The sequence below is a fragment of the Notolepis coatsorum genome (assembly GCF_963971535.1).
Source record: "Notolepis coatsorum genome assembly, chromosome: 17".
In the NCBI taxonomy this organism is placed as follows: Eukaryota; Metazoa; Chordata; class Actinopteri; order Aulopiformes; family Paralepididae; genus Notolepis; species Notolepis coatsorum.
The window spans coordinates 89,045,701-89,067,382 of record NC_140181.1 but is presented as its reverse complement, the minus strand read 5'-3'; the positions used below and the strand labels follow the sequence as shown (position 1 = coordinate 89,067,382).

Sequence of the window (21,682 nt, the reverse complement as noted above, 5' to 3'; positions counted from 1 at the left end):
TGCTGTTTAGTTCAGCACCGTGGGCAGCGCCAAGCAAGCCACAGCGCCGCTGTCCCAGCTGAAACGTATAAAAGGGAACCTGTGTTGAAAAACCATTGTGCCCCCCCGAGAACATTTTATGCCCCCCCACTAATTTGTTTCTGCAGCCTGGTCTGCCTAACACACTATTTAAGAATACAATTTTTTTTTCCTGTTCTTGGAGGCCCGTTAATGGTATGGATGTTTACATGTTGTGATGCCCTATCTATAATATGAGTTTTGCACTGAGGGGGGAAAAACTCTTGTATTGTTATAATACATCTTTCATTTGAATCACATTCACATTCACACTCATTCACATGCACATCCATCCAGAAGGACCATCCAGAAGGACCATCCATGGACGCTCCAACGCCGTCCGCTCAGGCAGCGCATGGCGTAACTCTGCTGGGGCACCTGGAGAGGATGAGGAAGACTGAGGAGCTCACCGATGTGGTGCTGCTGGCCGAGGGCATTTCCTTTCCCTGCCACAGGGTGGTGCTGTCTGCATGCAGCCCCTATTTTGAGGTAACTGTTGCTATTGTAGAAGACGTCCTAGTACAACTGCTTCCTTCTTGGTGTGCTGTTCCTGCATAGATGCAACCATAGATATATATAGAACTAGGGATGTCCGATATTATCGGCCGACCAATATTATCGGCCGATATCGGCAGTAAAATGTGATATCGGAAAATATCGGTATCGGTTTAAAAAAAGAAAAAAACAATAACAATATTTGTTATATATATCCAGTGAAATTATTAGTTACCTGAAATTATTCAGTTTTTTGGGGGGGGAAACCCTGCATATATCGGTATCGGTTGATATCGGTTGATATCGGTATCGGAAATTAAGAGTTGGACAATATCGGAATATCGGTATCGGTAAAAAAGCCAATATCGAGCATCCCTATATAGAACACTAGATAGCTTAAGGCGGAGTCACCAGCGTCGCTGAACTGCCGCCATCTTGCCCCAGTCAGCCTTGAGTGAGGGTGAGTGATCTGCACAGACAAAAATACTCATAACTCGCTGAAATATTGACGGATTTACAAACGGTTTGGTTTATTACAAGCATTATTATTAACGTGGCTATGATTCAAGCGGTTTGTAAAAAAAACATCTTTAAATATTTTTTTTGTATATAAGTATGCAGTATCATAACTACATCTTTGATGTTTATAGCAAACCAACCCGTTTGTAAATCGGTAAAGAATTGAGTAATCTATGGTTATTTAAATAGTACATGCACCATAGACATTAATTTATCAGTAGCTGAGCTGCCTGGGGCAAGATGGCCGCCCTACGATGACGTTGCTCTCCATTGGCCGGCCGGCGTCGCGGGTAAGCTATCTAGTGTTCTATATATATCTATGGATGCAACTCTCACTTCCCTGATGAATTGAAAATGGGGGACCCTGATGTAAACAAGACGAAAGTCTTTCTCTGGTCTGCATCCCCTTAACAATTGTGTGTATTGAGCTGTACTGTATCAAGTCAAGTCAAGTCAAGTCAAGAGTTTTATTTGTCACGGCATACAAGTATACAATGAAATGCGGGTGGTCTTGCCCGCAACGATGTGCAATGCAGTGGTACAACATATAATAGAATCCAATAAAAACAACATTGTGCAATAACAGGTAACAGGTAACATGGTGTGACATCTCGGTATCTGTACATAGTTTATTTACAGAGCATATAGGACATGCTAGGTAGCTTTGGTAGTGCATACACTGTTACTGTTGCTATACTAATTTAAAGTGGCCTTTCCTTTTGGCAATAAGTGTGGGTGAGTGCGGCATGAGTGTGTGCCCGCTCATGTTAAAGTGGCTGCTAGTGCACAGCGTACTGTATTGTACCCATTCTGCAATCTGTTAATAAAGTTTTCAATCAATCAAAAACGAGGAATTGTTTGGAAAATCACACAGAACTAAATGTGCATTTAATGCAAGGCTACCAATGTAAACGCATTATAGGCATGTCAACACAATCAAGAAAAGCTATTCTGATGCTGCCACCAATTGCTGTATGGTTCTACATTGTGGCTAATTGTGCCCACCAGGCCATGTTTACATGTGGTCTGAGGGAGACCCGGGCAGGGCAGGTGCCACTCAGAGACACTCCTGCCCAAAGCCTGGAGTTGCTTCTGGACTACATGTACCGCGCCGAGCTGCCCCTCTCCCACGACAACATCCAGGGGGTGGCCGCAGCTGCCTTCCTGCTCCATGTGGATGGAGCCTTCAGGTGGGTGAAGAGGGTGGGAGAGAGGGTGGTGGTCTTTAGTCTAGTCAGTGTTGGTACATATGGAGGATTTGTACTTTGTATTTGTAGGCAGCTAGATGGGTTTATGTATGTTGTTGTATGTAGAAAGGAAGAAGTAAGTAAAGTCTGCACACTGTAGCTCCCTTTTACTCACTTTAGGTGCTACAGACAACATTCAGCCACTAGATGTCGCACTAGAGAACCAGAAGGTCATGTCATTTTATCCAATCAGATGCATTGTAAAGCACTTTGGATAAAAGCGCTATATAAATGCACCATTTACCATTTATAAATAATTACTCTACATACAAATGTTATCTCATACACCTTTAATTAACCATCCCAAAAATAAATTGTGAGTAAAAGAGAGCAGACTTTTCAAAGTATGCAGTGAAGCTCTATCAAATGTTTCCATTTCCATCACCCTCACTGTCCCAGATTGTGTCAGAGTCACATGGAGGCCAGTATGGATCCTTCTAACTGTGTGGGACTCTACCACTGGGCCCGAGACCTGGGAGCCACCAGCCTGGCTGACTGCTCCCTGAAATACCTCTGCCAACACTTTTCTCAGGTGGGACATTCAATATGTGCATGTCTAGATTAGATTAGATTAGATTAGATTAGATTAGATTAGATTAGATTAGATTAGATTAGATTAGATTAGATTAGATTAGATTAGATTAGATTCTATTAGATTTGATTAGTTTTGATTTTATTTGATTCGATTAAAAAAAGGTCATTATACAGGCACAATGAAGTTTGGCATCCAACCAGAGTGCAAATGTATAGCAGTAAAGTGCAACAGACATATACAAAGTGATTAAACTAGGTAAATATAGAAACGGGACACGAGTACTACTGAGTGTAGTGCTGATCATGTATGTACAAAGTTGTAGTATAAAGTTGTAATCTAATATCTCAATCTAAACTTGTTCAAGTGTTTTTCAAATAAATGAATTTTCATAACTTATTTGATCAACTAAATATTCTCAGATTGTTTGTTTATTATGTATTACTATTGACTCTCTCTCTTGTCCCTAACCCTTCCCCTGATAGCATACTATTCAACTGGCATTCACATATGCATTCAAGATTTATTATTGTATCCATGATCATATTTTCTTACTCAACATATTTTATTTTAAAAAGAGCAAACTCTTTTTTATTTTAAATTATTATTAATATTTTTTTCAATTAATCAAGTCATTATACTAATATGACACAATGCCATAAACGCAGCTCATTGGCCACAGTTTGATTGATTGACCTGTTATTTGATGACAAACACCTGTTTGCCTACCAAGATGTCTGTGGTGATGATGTGGAATACTATGAACGTCTCCCATCCCTGGCTTTTGTCTTTCACCTTTCATCCAGTAGATGGTAGTAAACATCCAACATTATACACAATCAGACTCAGTGAGATTTACTTACTTACTTACTTACTTACTTACTTACTTACTTACTTACTTACTTACTTACTTACTTACTTACTTACTTACTTACTTACTTACTTACTTACTTACTTACTTACTTACTTACTTACTTACTTACTTACTTACTTACTTACTTACTTACATTTAGAATGTCCAGCTGCAATAACTATTTACTGTTTTTATTCCACCAGTTATGTGCTTTGATAAAAAAATACCTGACCGTACTTTAGCTCTACCTGTTTTATAAACATGCATTAATAAAGAAAAAAGATTTCAGTGAATCTCTTAATTACATCAATACTGTGCTGTCAGAACGATATTGTGTTTGTAGGAGAAGTACAGTATTTACCTACCTTGTTTAACAACCAGGAAATGCCAAAGAGAAAGTTGCATGTATTGTAGTTGAAATCTTAAATAAATAAAAAATATAATTTCTTTCAGCGAATCTCTTAGTTACAACAAGATCGTGCCCGGTTTACGTTTATACATAATGAAGCTTTAGTTTTGGGGGAATTTTGTTTTTTGCTGCCCTCTTAGTGGTCAGAAAACAGTTTTTGCAGCTTTAAGACAATTTTTCCTTGCTTTTCTTTTTAATGCCCTATCCCGTCTCATTTTACCATACTTTCAATGTCCTCCTTCCCGTCTCCCTCCATCCCTAGGTTTGTGAAGAAGAGGAGGTGCTGGAGCTGGATGCCCAGAGCCTGGGGTCTCTGCTGGGCTCCGATGACCTCAACGTCTCACAGGAGGAGAGCGTTCTGGAGCTGGTGCTGCGCTGGGTGGAGAGGCGCAGGGGGGACTCCCAAAGCGAGGCCCAGGCCGCGGAGCTCCTCGGGCGGGTACGGCTGGAGCTGGTGGACCCTGGCTTCCTGCGCAAAGCAAGGAGGAGAAATCCGGTGAGGAAGATAAGATAAGATATTCATTTATTGATCCCCTTGGGGAAATTCAGGCTTCATAGCAGCATGGGGGAGGGGGGAGGGGGGGGGGGGCTACAGTTATATGGGCATAGTAATAATAAAACCCCATACCTGTAAAAATAATAAAAGAAGATTAGATTAGATTAGATTCAAATGTACAGCACAAGTACAGTAGTCTACAACGAAAAGAAGTTTGGCATCCAACCAAATGTGTGCAAATGTAGCAGTAAAGTGCAACAACAGCAATATACAATGTACAGGTGATTAAACTGGGTACAACAGTGGAGGTTTCTCTATGACAACACGTGAAACACAAATTCACTCATAATTCATTAGAAATGTTTTCCTCTGTAAAAAAAATTCCAGTGAATTTTTTTCTTCAAAAATGGCCAAAATGTACAGCTCTGAGCAGGCCTGCACTGCAGTAATGACTGCAGTATATTCGTGCAGATAGCTGCACAGGTTGACCCAGGATTAAATAAATAATAAATAATAGCCAATCAAAATAGGCTATTAACATCATCTAAGCACGGTCTGTGCAGTTAAACTCTTGCCATTGAATGGGGGATTGAATGATTGACAGCCCTTGACATCCAATACACGGAGGTTGAATATGATTGGCAGCCTTGAAAATCCAATCAGAGGTTGCTGCATTGCACAGTCAAAACGGGTCCAGCTGCAGGTCCATAGGTTAGGTTTAGCTGGGGCCAATCTCAAGTTTCTCAAGTTTCTTTATTAGTTGTCATACAGAAGTACAGAATACTTTTATACAAAATGTAACAGAAAGAAGCATTTTGTATAAAAGTATTCTGTACTTCTGTATGACAACTAATAAAGAAACTTGAGAAACTTGAGATTGGCCCGAGCTAAACCTAACCTACGGACCTGCAGCTGGACTGGTTTCACTGTGTGAAAGAGATCGCTAGTAGTTTAGTAAGCTGTACAGCTGTAACAACACAGTAGGGCAGGCTAAATTAAACTTCGCGCCAACATTAGGACCGAAGTATAAACCAGCAACTGAGCAACATGAAGAAGTGGACTTATGCATCTGGATCAGAAAAAAAGTTGTGGATGAAAAAGTAAGTAGGCTACAGTGTTTGTAAAAGCTTGTATGCTAACAGTAGCTAGCCAGCTTAGCCTACATCACAATGATGATCACCAAGCTAACTTTCTGTACACACTGTAGGGCTGGGCAATTAATCGAAACAGAATCGCGATATCAATTCATAGACCTATGCAATCTCATTTCTAAGTTATGACGATTTTTCTTTTTATTAAAAAAAAAGTTTTTTTTCTTTTTCTTTACTTATTAATTTTTTTTATCTGGGTTGAACATGATTTGTGGAACTCCCTCTGGTGTTGTGGTCATGGTATTCACTGACCTTTGGGAAGTATTTTGACATGCACATGGGTATCTTAGTGGTGTAGTGTATCTTGTAGATCAGGCCCATTGCAAGTTGCTGTACTCTGTCGTCTACTCTAAGCCATCCTAGGTTGTCAAAGTGGGCAGGGGTGAGGTGGGTTTTAGGAGTAAGGTCAAGCAGTAGTCTGACCAGTTTGTTTTGTGATGTTTGTAATCTTGTTTTTAGTGCCTTTGAGGTGCTTTGGTACCATGAGGTGCAAGCATAGTCGTAGTACCCTTGAATGAGTGCTCCTGTTAGAGTCTTCAAGGTATTCTTGTTTACCAGAGAGGAGATCCGGTACAGGAATCTAGTTCGTTGGCTGACTTAGTTGTATTACATTGGATCCCATTTTGTCACAGGAAAGATTTGCCTCTATAGGATGGAACCCAGGTAGGTAATTTCATCTTTCCTTTTAAGATAAGATATTCCTTTATTGATCCCCTTGGGGAAATTCAGGCATCATAGCAGCATGGGGGAAGGGGGGCGGTACAGGTAGTGAAAACAACACAAGCAGTGTAAACAAATAGGTTAATTTAATTTACTATCTAACTAACTGAAATATATTTTCACAGTGTCACATAAGGTGCAGTATGCATAAGGTAGTGTTATAATTTACTATCTAACTAACTGAAATATACATTATTCATTATTCACAGTATCACAGTATCCACATAAGGTGCAGTATGCATAAGGTAGTGTTATTGTCCTACTTGGGTTCCTATTAGTCCTAGGTCGATGTCTGGCAGCAGTCCCTGCCCACTGTTGTGGAGCCTGATGGCCACTGGTATGAAGGACTGTCCGAGGCGGTTAGTTGAGTGTCGGGGGGGTATGAGTCTGTGGCTTCCTTGTCACCTTCACCTAATATGTTTTGATCTGGTCAGGTGTGCTGTCACCTAATATGTTTTGATCTGATCAGGTGCGCTGTCACCTAATATGTTTTGATCTGGTCAGGTGCGCTGTCACCTAATATGATTTCATCTGGTCAGGTGCGCTGTCACCTAATATGATTTCATCTGGTCAGGTGCGCTGTCACCGAATATGTTTTCATCTGGTCAGGTCCGCTGTCACCTAATGTTAATATGTTTTAATCTGTGTCCACTGACCACTGACACACAGTGGGGGATGTTTTAAAAATATAATTTAATATATAATATAATATAATAATTTGTGCTTCACCTAAAAATTTGGTCAGCAGCCTCTACTGGGGTACAAGATATACAAATTAGTACTACTGAGTGTAGTGCTAATCTGATGTATGTACAGAGTTGTAGTATAATAAATAAAGATATTATGACTACTACTGGCCAGCAGCGTAACTAATAAGAGTAGGATATGTACCGATAAAGATATAGTAAAAGACTATGTGCAGGTAAGTACAGACATATGAGGTATATTTTACGGTGAGAATAAATATATATATATGGTATATAAAGCATTATTGTACATGCTAGCATACAGAGCTATGGGTGTACAGGTGTACAAGTGTAACGGATGGTATCGTGAAGCGCAGTCAAGAAGGGCTGGGGTGAGTAGTGGTGCTATGGGTTAAACTCACTCTCACATCCTCAAAAGACGCATAGACACGGTACAAAGAAGTGAATTCACCTCTTGGTATAGCGGTCTGTGTTGTTGCCTGCGGCGTGGGAGACCGGGGTTCGAATCTCCCTCGGGGCATCGAAGTTTGAGGTGACGTTGTCACAACCGCTACACAAGCAAGTATATAGAGGGGTTATATGCAGGTATATTCAAACAAATAGATTGTGTACGTGTGCGAGAGCTTCAGGAAGACAAACCGCTCGCTTTGCTGAAATGTTGCAGTGAATGTTGACTTTGAGGGGTCAGGAACACCCACACACCGTTTCCACTCACTCAATTGAGTTCTATTATTAAATGCAGCGTTTCGGTCTGGGACCATCTTCAGGCATAATGCTAACAAATAGAATAGACATCACTATATACAAAAGTCAGGGCCAAGAGTGACCAATATCTGTCAAATGAATCACATGATATTTGTTCAATATCATTCAGCGCCATTTGGAACCAGGCTAGGAGAGGAACTTTTACAAGAAATTGTTCTGTAATCATGACGTAAAAAAGAAAACATCTAACAAAAGGATTTGTCATGCAAACGTGATGTACAAATTGATCTAGAAGATGTAGAAAAAAATCGTATTGGAGACTGGAACATGGATATGCAACGTAAAGAAGCACAGTAGGTTCAGTAGGTTTTGTGATCTGCACAGTGTCAGCCAGCTAATCACCCAACCCACAAGAGTGTGTGATTCAACACAAACTACCATTGATCTCATTCTGTACATTGAGGGAGATGATAACTGGACATGTAAACAGCGTGTTATTGCCAAGGTTGTTATGATAACCAAGGCATTGGGTTCACGATGTGCCTTGCCTACTCTTCTGATCAGTAAGCTATATATAATATTAGGGAAACTATGAAGTTACAAATCGTCTGTGACTTTGTAAACAACGATGGCAAATGACCAATTCACGGCAAGAAAGTAGACGCTGGATACAGGTTGAAATTCAATGGTTTTCAGATTTCTCCAGTTGATTTATTCAGCATAGCAGTCGCGGTAGAATCGGTTCACAGGATACAAAGAATCTCTCAGTGACACAGACAGCTTAGTTCTGTAGTGTGTGTTCTAATGTCGAGACAGTTTGGTATAATATTTTGTATGTATATTATATGCTTTTTCTCGACCCCCGTACCTAGGACTGGAGTCGACTGGTCCAAATAGCATAATTACAATACATTTCTTTGATAACAAAGGCTGACTTTCGTCCTACACATTTACATGGTAATTCACTCATTCTGGCTCCGGGTGGAGGGTGGTTTTCTGATGTGCGTGTGTGTGTGTGTGTGTGTGTGTGTGTGTGTGTGTGTGTGTGTGTGTGTGTGTGTGTGTGTGTGTGTGTGTGTGTGTGTGTGTGTGTGTGTGTGTGTGTGTGATTAAGTCAGTTTGGTTTCGTGGGTGTGTGTGTCCTGTGTTGCTTCAGACAGACAGCTGTATTTGCTTAACTTAGTATCAAATCAATTGGCCATATGAATTCAATGTTACTTCAACTACTACACATTAATCCACTTAATAGCAATCAAAGTCAGTCAATAATATCGTATCGTATGCCTCCTCCATCCTGCTTTTAGACAGCCTGCCATCAGACTCTTGATGTCAAAACAAAAGCCTGTGAGTGTGAGACTAACGTTAAGATAAGATAAGATATTCCATCATTGATCCCCTTGGAGAAATGCAGGCATCATAGCAGCATGGGGGGTGGGGTACACTACAGGTATGGTCATGGTAAGAGTAAAAGACTTAACTATAGGCAATAAAACTATAGTACAGATAGAAATACGCAGTGTAAACAATATAATTAACTCTGAATTTAGTAAGCATATGAGCAAGTATTTGTTTATTTGTTTGTTTATTGTTATTTGCACTTACAAACATACATTCTGGAATAAAATAAGTAAAAGAAGAACAGTTACTTTATGCACAAACACACATGCGCATATCCCTCTCTCATACACACAGATACATACAATACAGCATTATACACAAATACACATGGATACTATAGATTACAGGATCTGTAGTTCTTTTTTAAGCTTACTTTTAAATATATTTAAAGTGGAACATGTTTCTATTAGATTTTGTATATCATTCCACATCACTGCACCTTGATAAACAAATGAGAATTTGGCAACAGTATTTTACAAGTAGGCAGTGTAATCACAGGTGCAGATGAGGGTCTCTGTATGCCAGTTCAGTTCTAATCAGTTCTATTATACGTTACAATAAATATGGTCAATAAACATTTAGAATCTGAATATATACTATGAGTAAATAAAGTATACAGTATACACAGGTGTAGTATATATAAGGTACCATAACTGGCATGATATGCATCATATGTTATCTAATCTAATCTTAGTGTCTAAATAAAAGGTCAGAGAGACCAACAGAGATGATCCTACCTGTATATTCGTCTCCCAGGTCTTGCTGCGGGACGCAGAGTGTTTCGGTATGATCGACGCCGTCCTCCACACCGCCTGTCTCCCCGAGAAGTCCGCTCCCCCCCGGCCCGCTCTCCGCTACGGCATGGAGACCACCGACCTGCTGCTCTGCCTGGGCGGGGTGGACGACACCGGGGTTCCCGCCCGCCGCGGGGGGCGGGCTGACCTCAGTTTCTGCTTCGCCCCCCAGGGCGGGAAGACGTACTTCATCCCCTCCCCGGTGAAGGGCTGCGGGGGCAGGGGGCAGGTCACTGCAGGGGCTGTGACCAGGGACAATGGCATCGTGGTCGCCATAGAGATGGAGGACCAACACAGGACAAAGACGGTAGAGATGTACAAGTATGTACACATGTGTGTGTGTTTTTCTTCTTTTGATTGAGGGCCTTGTGACAGATTCTTCCATTTTTCAGCATTTATTGGACAATTTCATTGCTGTAAAAGTGACAACTTTTCATAGTGTACATTTGCATGTGGAGGCGTTTGCATCCATACTCCCTATATCATCCATAATCCCTATATCATCCATACTCCCTATATCTATCCATAATCCCTATATCATCCATACTCCCTATATCATCCATAATCACTATATCATCCATACTCCCTATATCATCCATAATCACTATATCATCCATACTCCCTATATCATCCATAATCACTATATCATCCATACTCCCTATATCATCCATAATCACTATATCATCCATACTCCCTATTTCATCCATAATCACTATATCATCCATACTCCCTATATCTATCCATAATCACTATATCATCCATACTCCCTATATCATCCATAATCACTATATCATGCATAATCCCTATATCTATCCATAATCCCTATATCATCCATAATCCCTATATCATCCATAATCCCGATATCATCCATAATCTATATATCTATCCATGATTTCTATATCATACATAACCCCTATACATAATCCCTATATCATCCATAATCTATATATCTATTCATAATTCCTATATCATCCATAAACCCTATATCATCCATAATCTATATATATATATCCATAATCCCTATATCATCCATAATCCCTATATCATCCATAATCCCTATATCAGGGCATTTCAGATTCAGATTCAGATTCTTTATAATTTCTGCCCCAAACCCTCATATTTCTCTGTCTGCGCTGCAGGTACGAGGAGGGCAGCTGGGTGGCGCTGTGCTCAGCACCGTACAGGGACATGTACGCTTTGGGGTTGCTAGGCGACGGCCTCTACATAATAGGGGGACAGATGAAGGTGGAGAACCACTACGTCATCACAGGCAGCGTGGCAAGGTGGTCCCTGAAGAGAGGAGGCAGCTGGCTCGGCTTCGCCCCACTGCCCCTCCCCCTGGCCTGCCACTGTACCGTCAGTCTGGGAGACCACCTCTACGTCCTGGGAGGCTGGACGCCACAGGTACACAGGCCTGTCAATCAATAGTGTTGTGCGGTCAGTGAGTCCACATATGGTAAATGTTAAATGGACTGCATTTTTTATAGTGCTTTTATCCAAAGCGCTTTACAATTTGTCCCTCACATTTGACCCATTCACTCACACATTTAAACACCGACGGAGGAGGCGACCATGCAAGGTGCCAACCTGCTCATCGGGAGCAATTAGGGGTTAGGTGTCTTGCTCAAGGACTGCCTGGGAGGAGCGGGAATCCTCTGGATTACCAGATGACTGATCTACCTCCAGAGCCACTGTCACCCCCATGTAATTTAAACACTGCAAAGAAAGTTTGCATTTGAGTCTAAAAAACAAAAAAAAATTCTTGAAACAAAGGGAAAATATCGTAATAATAATTTCACTTCTGAACCGGTTTCAAGTAAAGTCTAAAAACTAATTGACAACATCTTGAGGCAGATTGATTGATTGAAACCTTTATTTATTCTCGAAATAAGGCAGATCAATCCACCTGTTTCGAGATAGCATCCTCCTCTTAACTGGATGAAATGTATTGATGCAAATTAAATGATCAAACCCAACTGACCTATCTCCAACCCCCGCTCTCTATTCTCGATCCTCCAATTACAACTGTTGCTTTCCTCCGACAAAGCAACAGTTGTGATTGGAGGATCAAGAAAAAAGGGCGGAGTTTGAGATAGTTGGCCGTTTATTTTCACAAAAAAAAAAAAAATGTGTAAGACTGAATACAAGATGATATAACTTGTTAGATAGTGGTTTGTGTTCCACCCCCTATCTATCTTCATGACACTGCTAGCCCACACATGGCTGGGGAGATGGCATTGTGGTGGTCTGCTAAGGGTGTTAAATTTACTTTCCATTTTATTTGTTTTACCATCTGGAAATTACGCTACTAAAATGGAGAGTAACACTTATATTATATATTATTATTACGGTATGTATATATAAAAATATCTTTGTTTTATCTTTGTTTTATTTTAATTTTACTTCATTTTTCTTTTGCGTAGCTTTGTCTGCCACATCTGTACTTTTGTTTAATTATTTAAATGTCTATTTTCTATTTTTATTTTATCTCTTTTTTTCTTTTTCTTTTTCTTTTTCTTTTTTCTTTTCATGTATGTTTGTCGTCGCCCTCACTGGGTGGGATGGGTGGGATTAGGGGATAGGAATGGGGAAGGAAATGGAAGTTGTATAATTTTTATAAATGAAATGTATAAATATGTACTAATTCTTCCAATAAAAAAAGATAAATCTAAAAGATAGTGGTTTGTGTGAAGCACTAGGTACTGCACTGAAATGCCCCACCCCACCCCCCAGACATTCATCAATTAAAAAAAGAACAAAAAGAAAAAAAAACGATTTCTCATATTCTCATCCTATCACCTCTCATCTCCTCTTCTTTCCCTCCATCTCCCTCTCCTCTCCTCTCCTCCCTCTCCTCCTTTCCTCTCCTCTCCTCCCTCTCCTCCTTTCCGCTCCTCCCTCTCCTCTCCTCCCTCTCCTCCTTTCCTCTCCTCTCCTCTCCTCTCTCTCCTCTCCTCTCCTCTCCTCTCCTCTCCTCTCCTCTCCTCTCTCTTCCCTCTCCTCCTTTCCTCTCCTCCCTCTCCTCTCCTCTCCTCTCCTCTCCTCTCCTCTCCCCTCTCCTCTCCTCTCCTCTCCTCTCCTCTCCTCTCCTCTCCTCTCCTCTCCTCTCCTCTCCTCTCCTCTCTCCTCCTTTCCTCTCCTCCCTCTCCTCTCCTCCCTCTCCTCTCCTCTCCTCTCCTCTCCTCTCCTCTCCTCTCCTCTCCTCTCCTCTCCTCCCTCTCCTCTCCTCTCCTCTCCTCTCCTCTCCTCTCCTCTCCTCTCCTCTCCTCCCTCTCCTCTCCTCTCCTCTCCTCTCCTCTCCTCTCCTCTCTCCTCCCTCTCTCTCCGCCCCACCCCACCCCCCAGACATTCATCAATTAAAAAAAGAACAAAAAGAAAAAAAAAACGATTTCTCATATTCTCATCCTATCACCTCTCATCTCCTCTTCTTTCCCTCCATCTCCCTCTCCTCTCCTCTCCTCTCCTCCCTCTCCTCCTTTCCTCTTCTCCCTCTCCTCCTTTCCGCTCCTCCCTCTCCTCTCCTCCCTCTCCTCCTTTCCTCTCCTCTCCTCTCCTCTCTCTCCTCTCCTCTCCTCTCCTCTCCTCTCCTCTCCTCTCCTCTCCTCTCCTCTCCTCTCCTCTCTCCTCCCTCTCCTCCTTTCCTCTCCTCCCTCTCCTCTCCTCTCCTCTCCTCTCCTCTCCTCTCCTCTCCTCTCCTCTCCTCTCCTCTCCTCTCCTCTCTCCTCCTTTCCTCTCCTCCCTCTCCTCTCCTCCCTCTCCTCTCCTCTCCTCTCCTCTCCTCTCCTCTCCTCTCCTCCCTCTCCTCTCCTCTCCTCTCCTCTCCTCTCCTCTCCTCTCCTCTCCTCTCCTCTCCTCCCTCTCCTCTCCTCTCCTCTCCTCTCCTCTCCTCTCCTCTCCTCTCCTCTCCTCTCCTCTCCTCTCCTCTCCTCTCCTCTCCTCTCCTCTCCTCTCCTCTCCTCTCTTCTCCTCCTGCCTCAGAACCAACCAGACGACGAGCCAGAGACGCTGAGTAACCGGCTGTTCCAGTTCGACCCGGGCCGGGACAAGTGGACTGAGCGGTCCAGGATGAAGTACTCCAGGTACCGATGTGGCTCGGCTGTCCTCAATGGAGAGATCTACGTGCTAGGTCAGAGAGTACTGAGATCCGACTTGTGTTTGTTCTGTGTGCCAATGAATAGAGCTAGATGGCACGTTGTGTGTGTGTGTGTGTGTGTGTGTGTGTGTGTGTGTGTGTGTGTGTGTGTGTGTGTGTGTGTGTGTGTGTGTGTGTGTGTGTGTGTGTGTGTGTGTGTGTGTGTGTGTGTGTGTGTGTGTGTGTGTGTGTGTGTGTGTGTGTGTGTGTGTGTGTGTGTGTGTGTGTGTGTGTGTGTGTGTGTGTGTGTGTGTGTGTGCGTGCGTGCGTGCGTGCGTGCGCATATAGCTATGTATTAGGGCTGACCCCTATTAGTCGATTAGTCGACTAATCGGTCGAAAGGAGCCGTAGTCGACTGGCCAACCTCTTAGTCAAAAAAAAAAAAATATATATATATATATATATATATATATATATATATATTTATACATATATTTTTTTTATCATTCTTTCCAAAAAAAAGAGCCCTAGAAGCGTGGCTAACGCTAATGGCACACATACCAGAGGCTAACTGCCTACGAAAACAGGCAAAGATGATTTCACCCATCTAATGAACACACTAGACTAGACAAATATCAAGATGTATCCATCAGTGGACCAATTGCATGCTTTTGCAGAGGACAAGAAGCCTTCAGTCGACTCCCTCAGACATTAAGCACCCCCCACAGCCCAAATGGAATGATAAAAAATAAAATAAAATAAAAATATTAAAAATATTATACTTTTTTTTTTTTGTCGACTAACGGCACATTTTGGCCAATCATAGTCAACCATCCAAATCCTTAGTCGGGGACAGCCCTACTATGTATGTGTGTGTGTGTGTTTGTGTTGGGGGATGCTTGTCTGTATATGTTGATGTGTGTGCCTGCCTGTCTGTCTATCTGTCTATCTGTGCAAATATTTTTATCCTTTAATGTTTTTAAAAACATGTTGAATGTCTGGAAGGAATCATATGTACAGTACAGTATATAGTTGTTGTTGTTGTTGTTGTTGTTGTTGTTAAGCCCCCTCTCCTAGAACTATGTGTACTGTTGCTGTCCTGGGATCTGTTCCCAGAACCAATTCTCTGCTATGCATCCTCCCCCCTCCTCCAGCCTTTCTATTGTTTCAGTCAAAAGGAAGACAAATACTGAAGGGGCGTGGCCTCCCATTCTCATAGAAAAATGTGTTTGCGTCGTTTTTCAAGTTTCAAGTTCAAGTTAGTTTATTAATTGTCACAATAAAATACACATACTTTACGGTGAAATGCTTGGTTCTGTATGAGCCCCTGAGAGTGTGCTTCATACAGTAAGTAAGAAAGTAAGTAAAGAGGAATATACAATATACATAATACAGTACAATATACAACCTAGGTACAATCTAAGTACAGTGAGTAAAATGAGTAAACAGTATGTACTGTGTATGTATGTATGTATGTATGTATGTATGTATGTATGTATGTATGTATGTATGTATGTATGTATGTATGTATGTATGTATGTATGTATGTATGTATGTATGTATGTATGTATGTATGTATGTGTGTCTCCAGGTGGTATAGGGTGTGATGGGGAGGACCGTGGTCAGTCTCGTCTGTGCCTGAGCACCGTGGAGATCTACAATCCAGAGACGGACACCTGGAGGCCGGGGCCCATCCTGCCGACGGCGCTCCACGCACTCCGAACCAACGCCTCCAACGTAGGGGTGGTGGACGGCAAGATCTACCTCTGTGGTCACTATAAAGTCGCAGGTCAGCGTGCACCCCCCCCCCCGTCTGTGACTTGTCAGTGGCTTGGGGGCGACAGTGGCTCAGGAGGTAGAGCAGTCATCTGGCAATCCGGAGGTTCCCGGTTCGTTTCCCGCTCCTCCCAGGCAGCGTGTCGATGTGTCCTTGAGCAAGACACTTAACCCTCGTTGACAATGGCCGCAGGCAGCCCCTTTCCTGACTGTGATGCAAGCCTTGCTTCACAGTCATGAAAGGGGCTAGGCCGCGGGAGATTTACCACAGCAGGTAATAGACCTGTTTTTTAAAGATAACACAAATATTTCATCTAGAAGCAGACAGAGGGTTACAATATGCAGTGGAAAAGTACGTTCATGAAATACACATTTACCTTAGACCTCCATGGTGATGCAAGCATTAGCTATAGATAACGTCTCAAGCATACTTACAGTTGACTTGATTGAAGATTACAAGAACTTTGACGATAATCCATGATTACTACTATTGCTGATACATTTAGTTTAGTGGTCCAACGCAGTATACGAGCTCGACCCGACAGTTGTGTCACTAGTCACTAGAATGAGGAAAAAAGTGAGAGCTGTCACTTGCCAACAATCCTCCTCCATAAAGGGGTGAGACGTCAGAGAATGGTATGCTGCACATTCTAGTGTACATCAGGTCAAATGATTGATTACACTAACTATAAATGTATAGTGATAGAGACCAAAGTAAAAATACCTAATAATAAAATAGACCTAATAGGGGGCGACAGTGGCTTGGGAGTAGAGCAGTCGTCTGGTAATCCGGAGGTTCCCGGTTTGATTCTCACTCCTCCCGGGCAGCGTGTCGAAGTGTCCTTGAGCAAGACACTGATGAGCAGGTTGGAACCTTGCATGGTTGCCTCCACCGTCGGTGTGTGAATGTGTGAGTGAATGGGTAAGATGTGAGAAACAATTTGTAAAGCGCATTGGATAAAAGCGCTATATAAATACAGCCATTTACCATTTACCAAAATACCTGTAAATCACAGTATATGGGTACAGGACATAGCTTTTCTTATAACACTAAGTATAAGTTATATTTAATATAAATATAAATAAATGCATATACAACACATTCTCAAGATAGATCACTCTGATTAGAAAAGAAAACCCACAACTAAAGTGTACATAAATAGCCACTATTTTTAATATATACAATAAATATACATGGATTTACAGTTACACAAATGGATGTACGATATAAACTGGAATAGCGAACAATATCATGTGTTGTTGTGATACATCTATGGTAATTTAACATTATATTCTTGTAGCCAAATGAATGCTGTGACGAGGCTTAAAATTGATTTTGTCCCAACCCCAGACCCATAGTTCACAAATCGAATTAAAATGTTATCGCTGGATGCACATTGTCAATCTCCTGACCTGTTAGTCATAGTCACAACATTTGCTGTGATTATTGATGACGCTTGGAAGGAGAAACATGTTGATTTTGTAACCTTTCTTCTAGTACCTCCATTATGGATTAATAGCCTGGTCTGTTAACATTTGCAATATCAGCAACTGTTGATGAAGATTAAGTACTTTAACATTTTAAACCAGCAATCTGAGGGACACAGAGCAGCATAACTGGACCACTTTAACAACCTTCAGGTCAATATATCGAGGGTTGAATGCACTGAAATACAAGAACACCCTATAGAATATGTACTGTACTTTTACTTTTGAAACTTAATACAGTACTGTAGTGATTGTAATGGTACATAATTCACCCATGGACCTATTGTTAGGAACGTTCTAGAAAATTAGTGCCGGCCGAACATTCTGGAACGTGTGTGATGATGTCATGGCAGTACATTCTAGAACCTTAGTTCTGCCCGATCATTCTGGAACGTTGGTGTTGATGTCATAGTAGTCCTTCTAGAACCTCTAACATTCGTATTTAAACATTCTGTTTAGCTTTCTAGTAATGTCCACCTTCCATTGGGGGAGCTTGCTCCACACGCCGGCACTCCTCATCTGGAGTAAGAGGGGAGGAGAGAGGGGTGATGGATAAGGAGAGAGGGGTGATGGATAAGGAGAGAGGGGTGATGGATAAGGGGAGAGGGATGAGGGGGAGAGGTGAATGAGGAGAGGAATGAGGGGGAGAGGTGAATGAGGAGAGAGGGATATTATTCAGTTCATATATTCAGTTCATCAATTGACATGATTGTAAAGCTGCACACATTCCATGATGCTCACTTTAGTTCAAAAACATAAATCAGACCTCTTTCATTGTCACTCATGTCCTGTCTTGGGTTGACCTGTGTCGTCTCTGTGAGGGCAGTAACATCTCCAGCACACCTCATTCTGTGAAAAAAACACAAAAAGCTGAGTATTAGCTAAGCATAGACAGATAATAATAATAGTTCATTTATGGAGCATCTTTAATACATAAAATGCAGCTCAAAGTGGATTTTATTGACAACAAACATAACAACTTTGACAGATCAACATTTGTATTTGCCTTGTCAGGGATAAAACGAAAAGTCCAGGACTTATTTACATCGTTGTCCCTGTTGTTACTGGTTTCAAGTGGCACTATGGCATCTGAAGTGCATCGAGCATTCTTAGTGCATGTAGTAGTATTCATGTTATTAGTATTCTGTTGTCTGTTAGCCAGTTCTTTATACTATCAATGGTGGTCACTACATTACATCTATAACTATAACTGTCCTTGTTGGTCATCATTTCCACTGTTATGCACCTGGCTTGCGGTAACGTTGCTGATGAGATGAGGAACTAGCTGGCTCTACTAGTACTAGCCCTGCTATCAATCCAGTCCAGAGTATAAGCTAACGTTATGATACAGAAAGCTAACGTTATGATGCAGAAAGCTAACGTTATGATGCAGAAAGCTAACGTTATGATGCAGAAAGCTTATGTTATGATACATAAGGTTAACGTTATCATGCAGTTTAATAGTTTGGTCTACGTTTCTAATACATGCCGTCAAATATTATGTCTTTATGAATTGACCTTACCTTTGAGCAAACATAAGTGTCCTTGGTAATGGTCTTCACATTCAGTTGTGTATGTGGTCGACGACACAACAGAATCCATCGCTTGTATTTCTCTAGTTTTCGTTTGGGCTTCGGAAAAGGTATGAAATATACTCCTCCATCCAGTCTTTCAGGGTACCTGGTGTCCGAATTACAGGTACCCCACGCACAGCGTTTCACCATCGGATATTAGGTAGATAATAACATATAAACTGAACTCTTCACAGTGGTTTCGATCACAGCCGTCTGGTTTGATGCAGCCCACAAATGGGTTTTCTCTTGTTGTCCGACTATTCTCCAAGCTAGGATTTTTGCTGTGATATGATTGGACAAATTCTATTTGGGGCGTGGTTTAGCGACAGGTCTATTGCTCCCGATGAGCAGGTTGGCACCTTCATGGTTGCCTCCGCCGTCGGTGTGTGAATGTGTGAGTTAATGTGTGAATGAATGGGTAAAATGTGAGTAACAAATTGTAAAGCGCTTTGGATAAAAGCGCTATATAAAAAAGCAGCCATTTACCATTTAGTTTCGTGTGCTCAAGAATTATGAACATTTACATTTAGTCATTTAGTTGACGCTTTTATCCAAAGCGACTTGCAAATGTGTGAACGACAAGTCAGCAAGAAGGGTACATTTCTGGCAGCTAAGGGTCAGTGGCATTGTTGGCATAGTTGGCATCAAAGAGAAGCAGGCTATTCTCGGTCCTTCCCACCACAGTCAGGACAGCCGAAACCAGACAAATTTTCCGCCGCAGACTAAATATATACTAATATACTTCTTCAATCAATATCTCAAATGAAAATAATTTAAATAAAACTAACCTTCGTACTGTCTTTTACTATCATGCACCTTGCCACTAAATAATCAACCTGGCTAATATGCCTTTATTACTATGCACTCAAGACTGTAGCAGTGTAGGATCCAAGCTTCAACACTGTTTGATGAACATTGTTAGAAAGAGTTGTACCCGGCCTTCCTGCTGACTTGTTGTACAGAACTTGTAAATCGCTTTGGATTAAAGCGTTCAGCTAAATGACTAAATGTAAATGTAATTGTTCTTCAAATAATATCGAGCTTGAGTGTTACACTCTGAGTGCATATTAGCATGATATGTAGTAGTATAAGTATAGTAGAATAGTTGTCAGGTCCCATCTGTTAATGGACTGTTCCGTGTTCTAATTTATTCCTTTTGTCATTAAATACCCCTTGGACTTGAAGCCGTCTCCCCTTGTCTGCATTTGGGTCCTACTTTCACCCCCACCCGTGACATTAATAGTATAGACATATTAGCATGATAGGTAGTAGTATAAGTATAGTAGTATAGACTATTAGCCTGATAGGTAGTAGTATAAGTATAGTAGCATAGTAATATAGACATATTATGAATACATACATAGAATGTATATCCCTGATTGTATTTCTATTTTTATTTGTATTCTTATTTGTAATTTGTGACTAAATGTTTATTGTGAGCGATCTGTGGTGCTGAATTTCCCTCGGGATCAATAAAGTACTTATATTCTATTCATCCATTCTATTCTGATAGGTAGTAGTATATGTATAGTAGTAGGGTACATAGTAGTAAAAAGACAATAAGAAGGGTTTTATTTTATTTCAGATATTGTTTGAAGAGGTGTGTTTTTAGTCAACGGCGGGAAATTGGCTGCAGGTTACAGCTGTCTCAGTTTGGAGTTAGTTCCACCATGGTGGAGCGAGGAGCGAGAATAGCCTGCTTCTCTTTGATGAATGAGTTGTGTGGTCTACCGTCTATAGTTTTAAGAATGTCCTCAGCCGCAGCTACCGACGCAGTGACTGTCACGACGTGTCTGCCTAGTGGCGCTGACTCAAATCTCGCCTTTTCTCTAAAAAAAAGAAGCTCACTTTGTATGAAATAGCAAGTGACTCAGTCACTGACGCAGGCAGCTAGCTGACTATTCAGTACGTCTGGAAATGAGGTTTTGGTCAGAGAATGCTAACGTTTTTTTTTTTATCTTCCTCCCCCTCTGCCTGCCATGACAACAGGCCGTCATGAGATCATCACCAAGGAGATTCTGGAGCTGGACCCTGCACACGGCGTGTGGACAGTGGTGGAGAGGCGAGCAGCGATGCCAGACAGCTATGATGTTTGTCTAGTGGCCAACCTCAACCCACGGGATCTCACTGCAGCATAAACCCTTCCTGATGAGTTGCATCAAGCTGTGACGGCAGAGACCCGGCCTGAGTCAGCCAGGAAACAGCTTTCATTGTCTTATTAACACAGAGGGTTATGTACCTCATAGGTGCACATTAAATTTGCTCCCTTGCCTAAAATACGTGCCATCATCTTACACTCAACTGGAAAATGAGCGTGAGTCTGCTGACCACTGTATTTTCAAACCAAATACTCTTTCAATGTCATAAATGTATAGATGTAGCAGTACTGTCTATCTGTATGTCGTGTTATGATGCATTGAAAATGGGGGACGCTGATGTAAACAAGACGAAAGTCTTTCTCTGGTCTGCATCCCCTTAACAATTGTATGTATTGAGCTGTACTGTACTGTACCCATTCTGCAATCTGTTAATAAACTTTTCAATCAATCAATCAATCAATGACGTGGGCTTATTCGTCAGTCGGTTTTATTGTAAGACCTTATCAGAATCAGAATCAGAATCAGAAAGGTCTTTATTGCCAACTATACTTTTCACATACAAGGAATTCGCTTTGGACGTTACTGGTGTG

General features: G+C 41.5%; 1 protein-coding gene across 1 annotated transcript; it reads left to right on the top strand.

Moving 5' to 3' along the window:
- Positions 1-378: 378 nt before the first annotated feature.
- LOC311243679 (kelch repeat and BTB domain-containing protein 12-like) lies at positions 379-21,131 on the top strand (the record flags this gene model as incomplete). The annotated part of the gene is made up of 9 exons (XM_084333000.1): positions 379-546; positions 2,080-2,261; positions 2,718-2,850; positions 4,375-4,608; positions 10,046-10,416; positions 11,223-11,487; positions 14,062-14,209; positions 15,747-15,944; positions 20,983-21,131. 9 exons carry the CDS (start codon positions 379-381, stop codon positions 21,129-21,131), a joined length of 1,848 nt encoding a protein of 615 aa, XP_084189126.1.
- Positions 21,132-21,682: the final 551 nt, after the last annotated feature.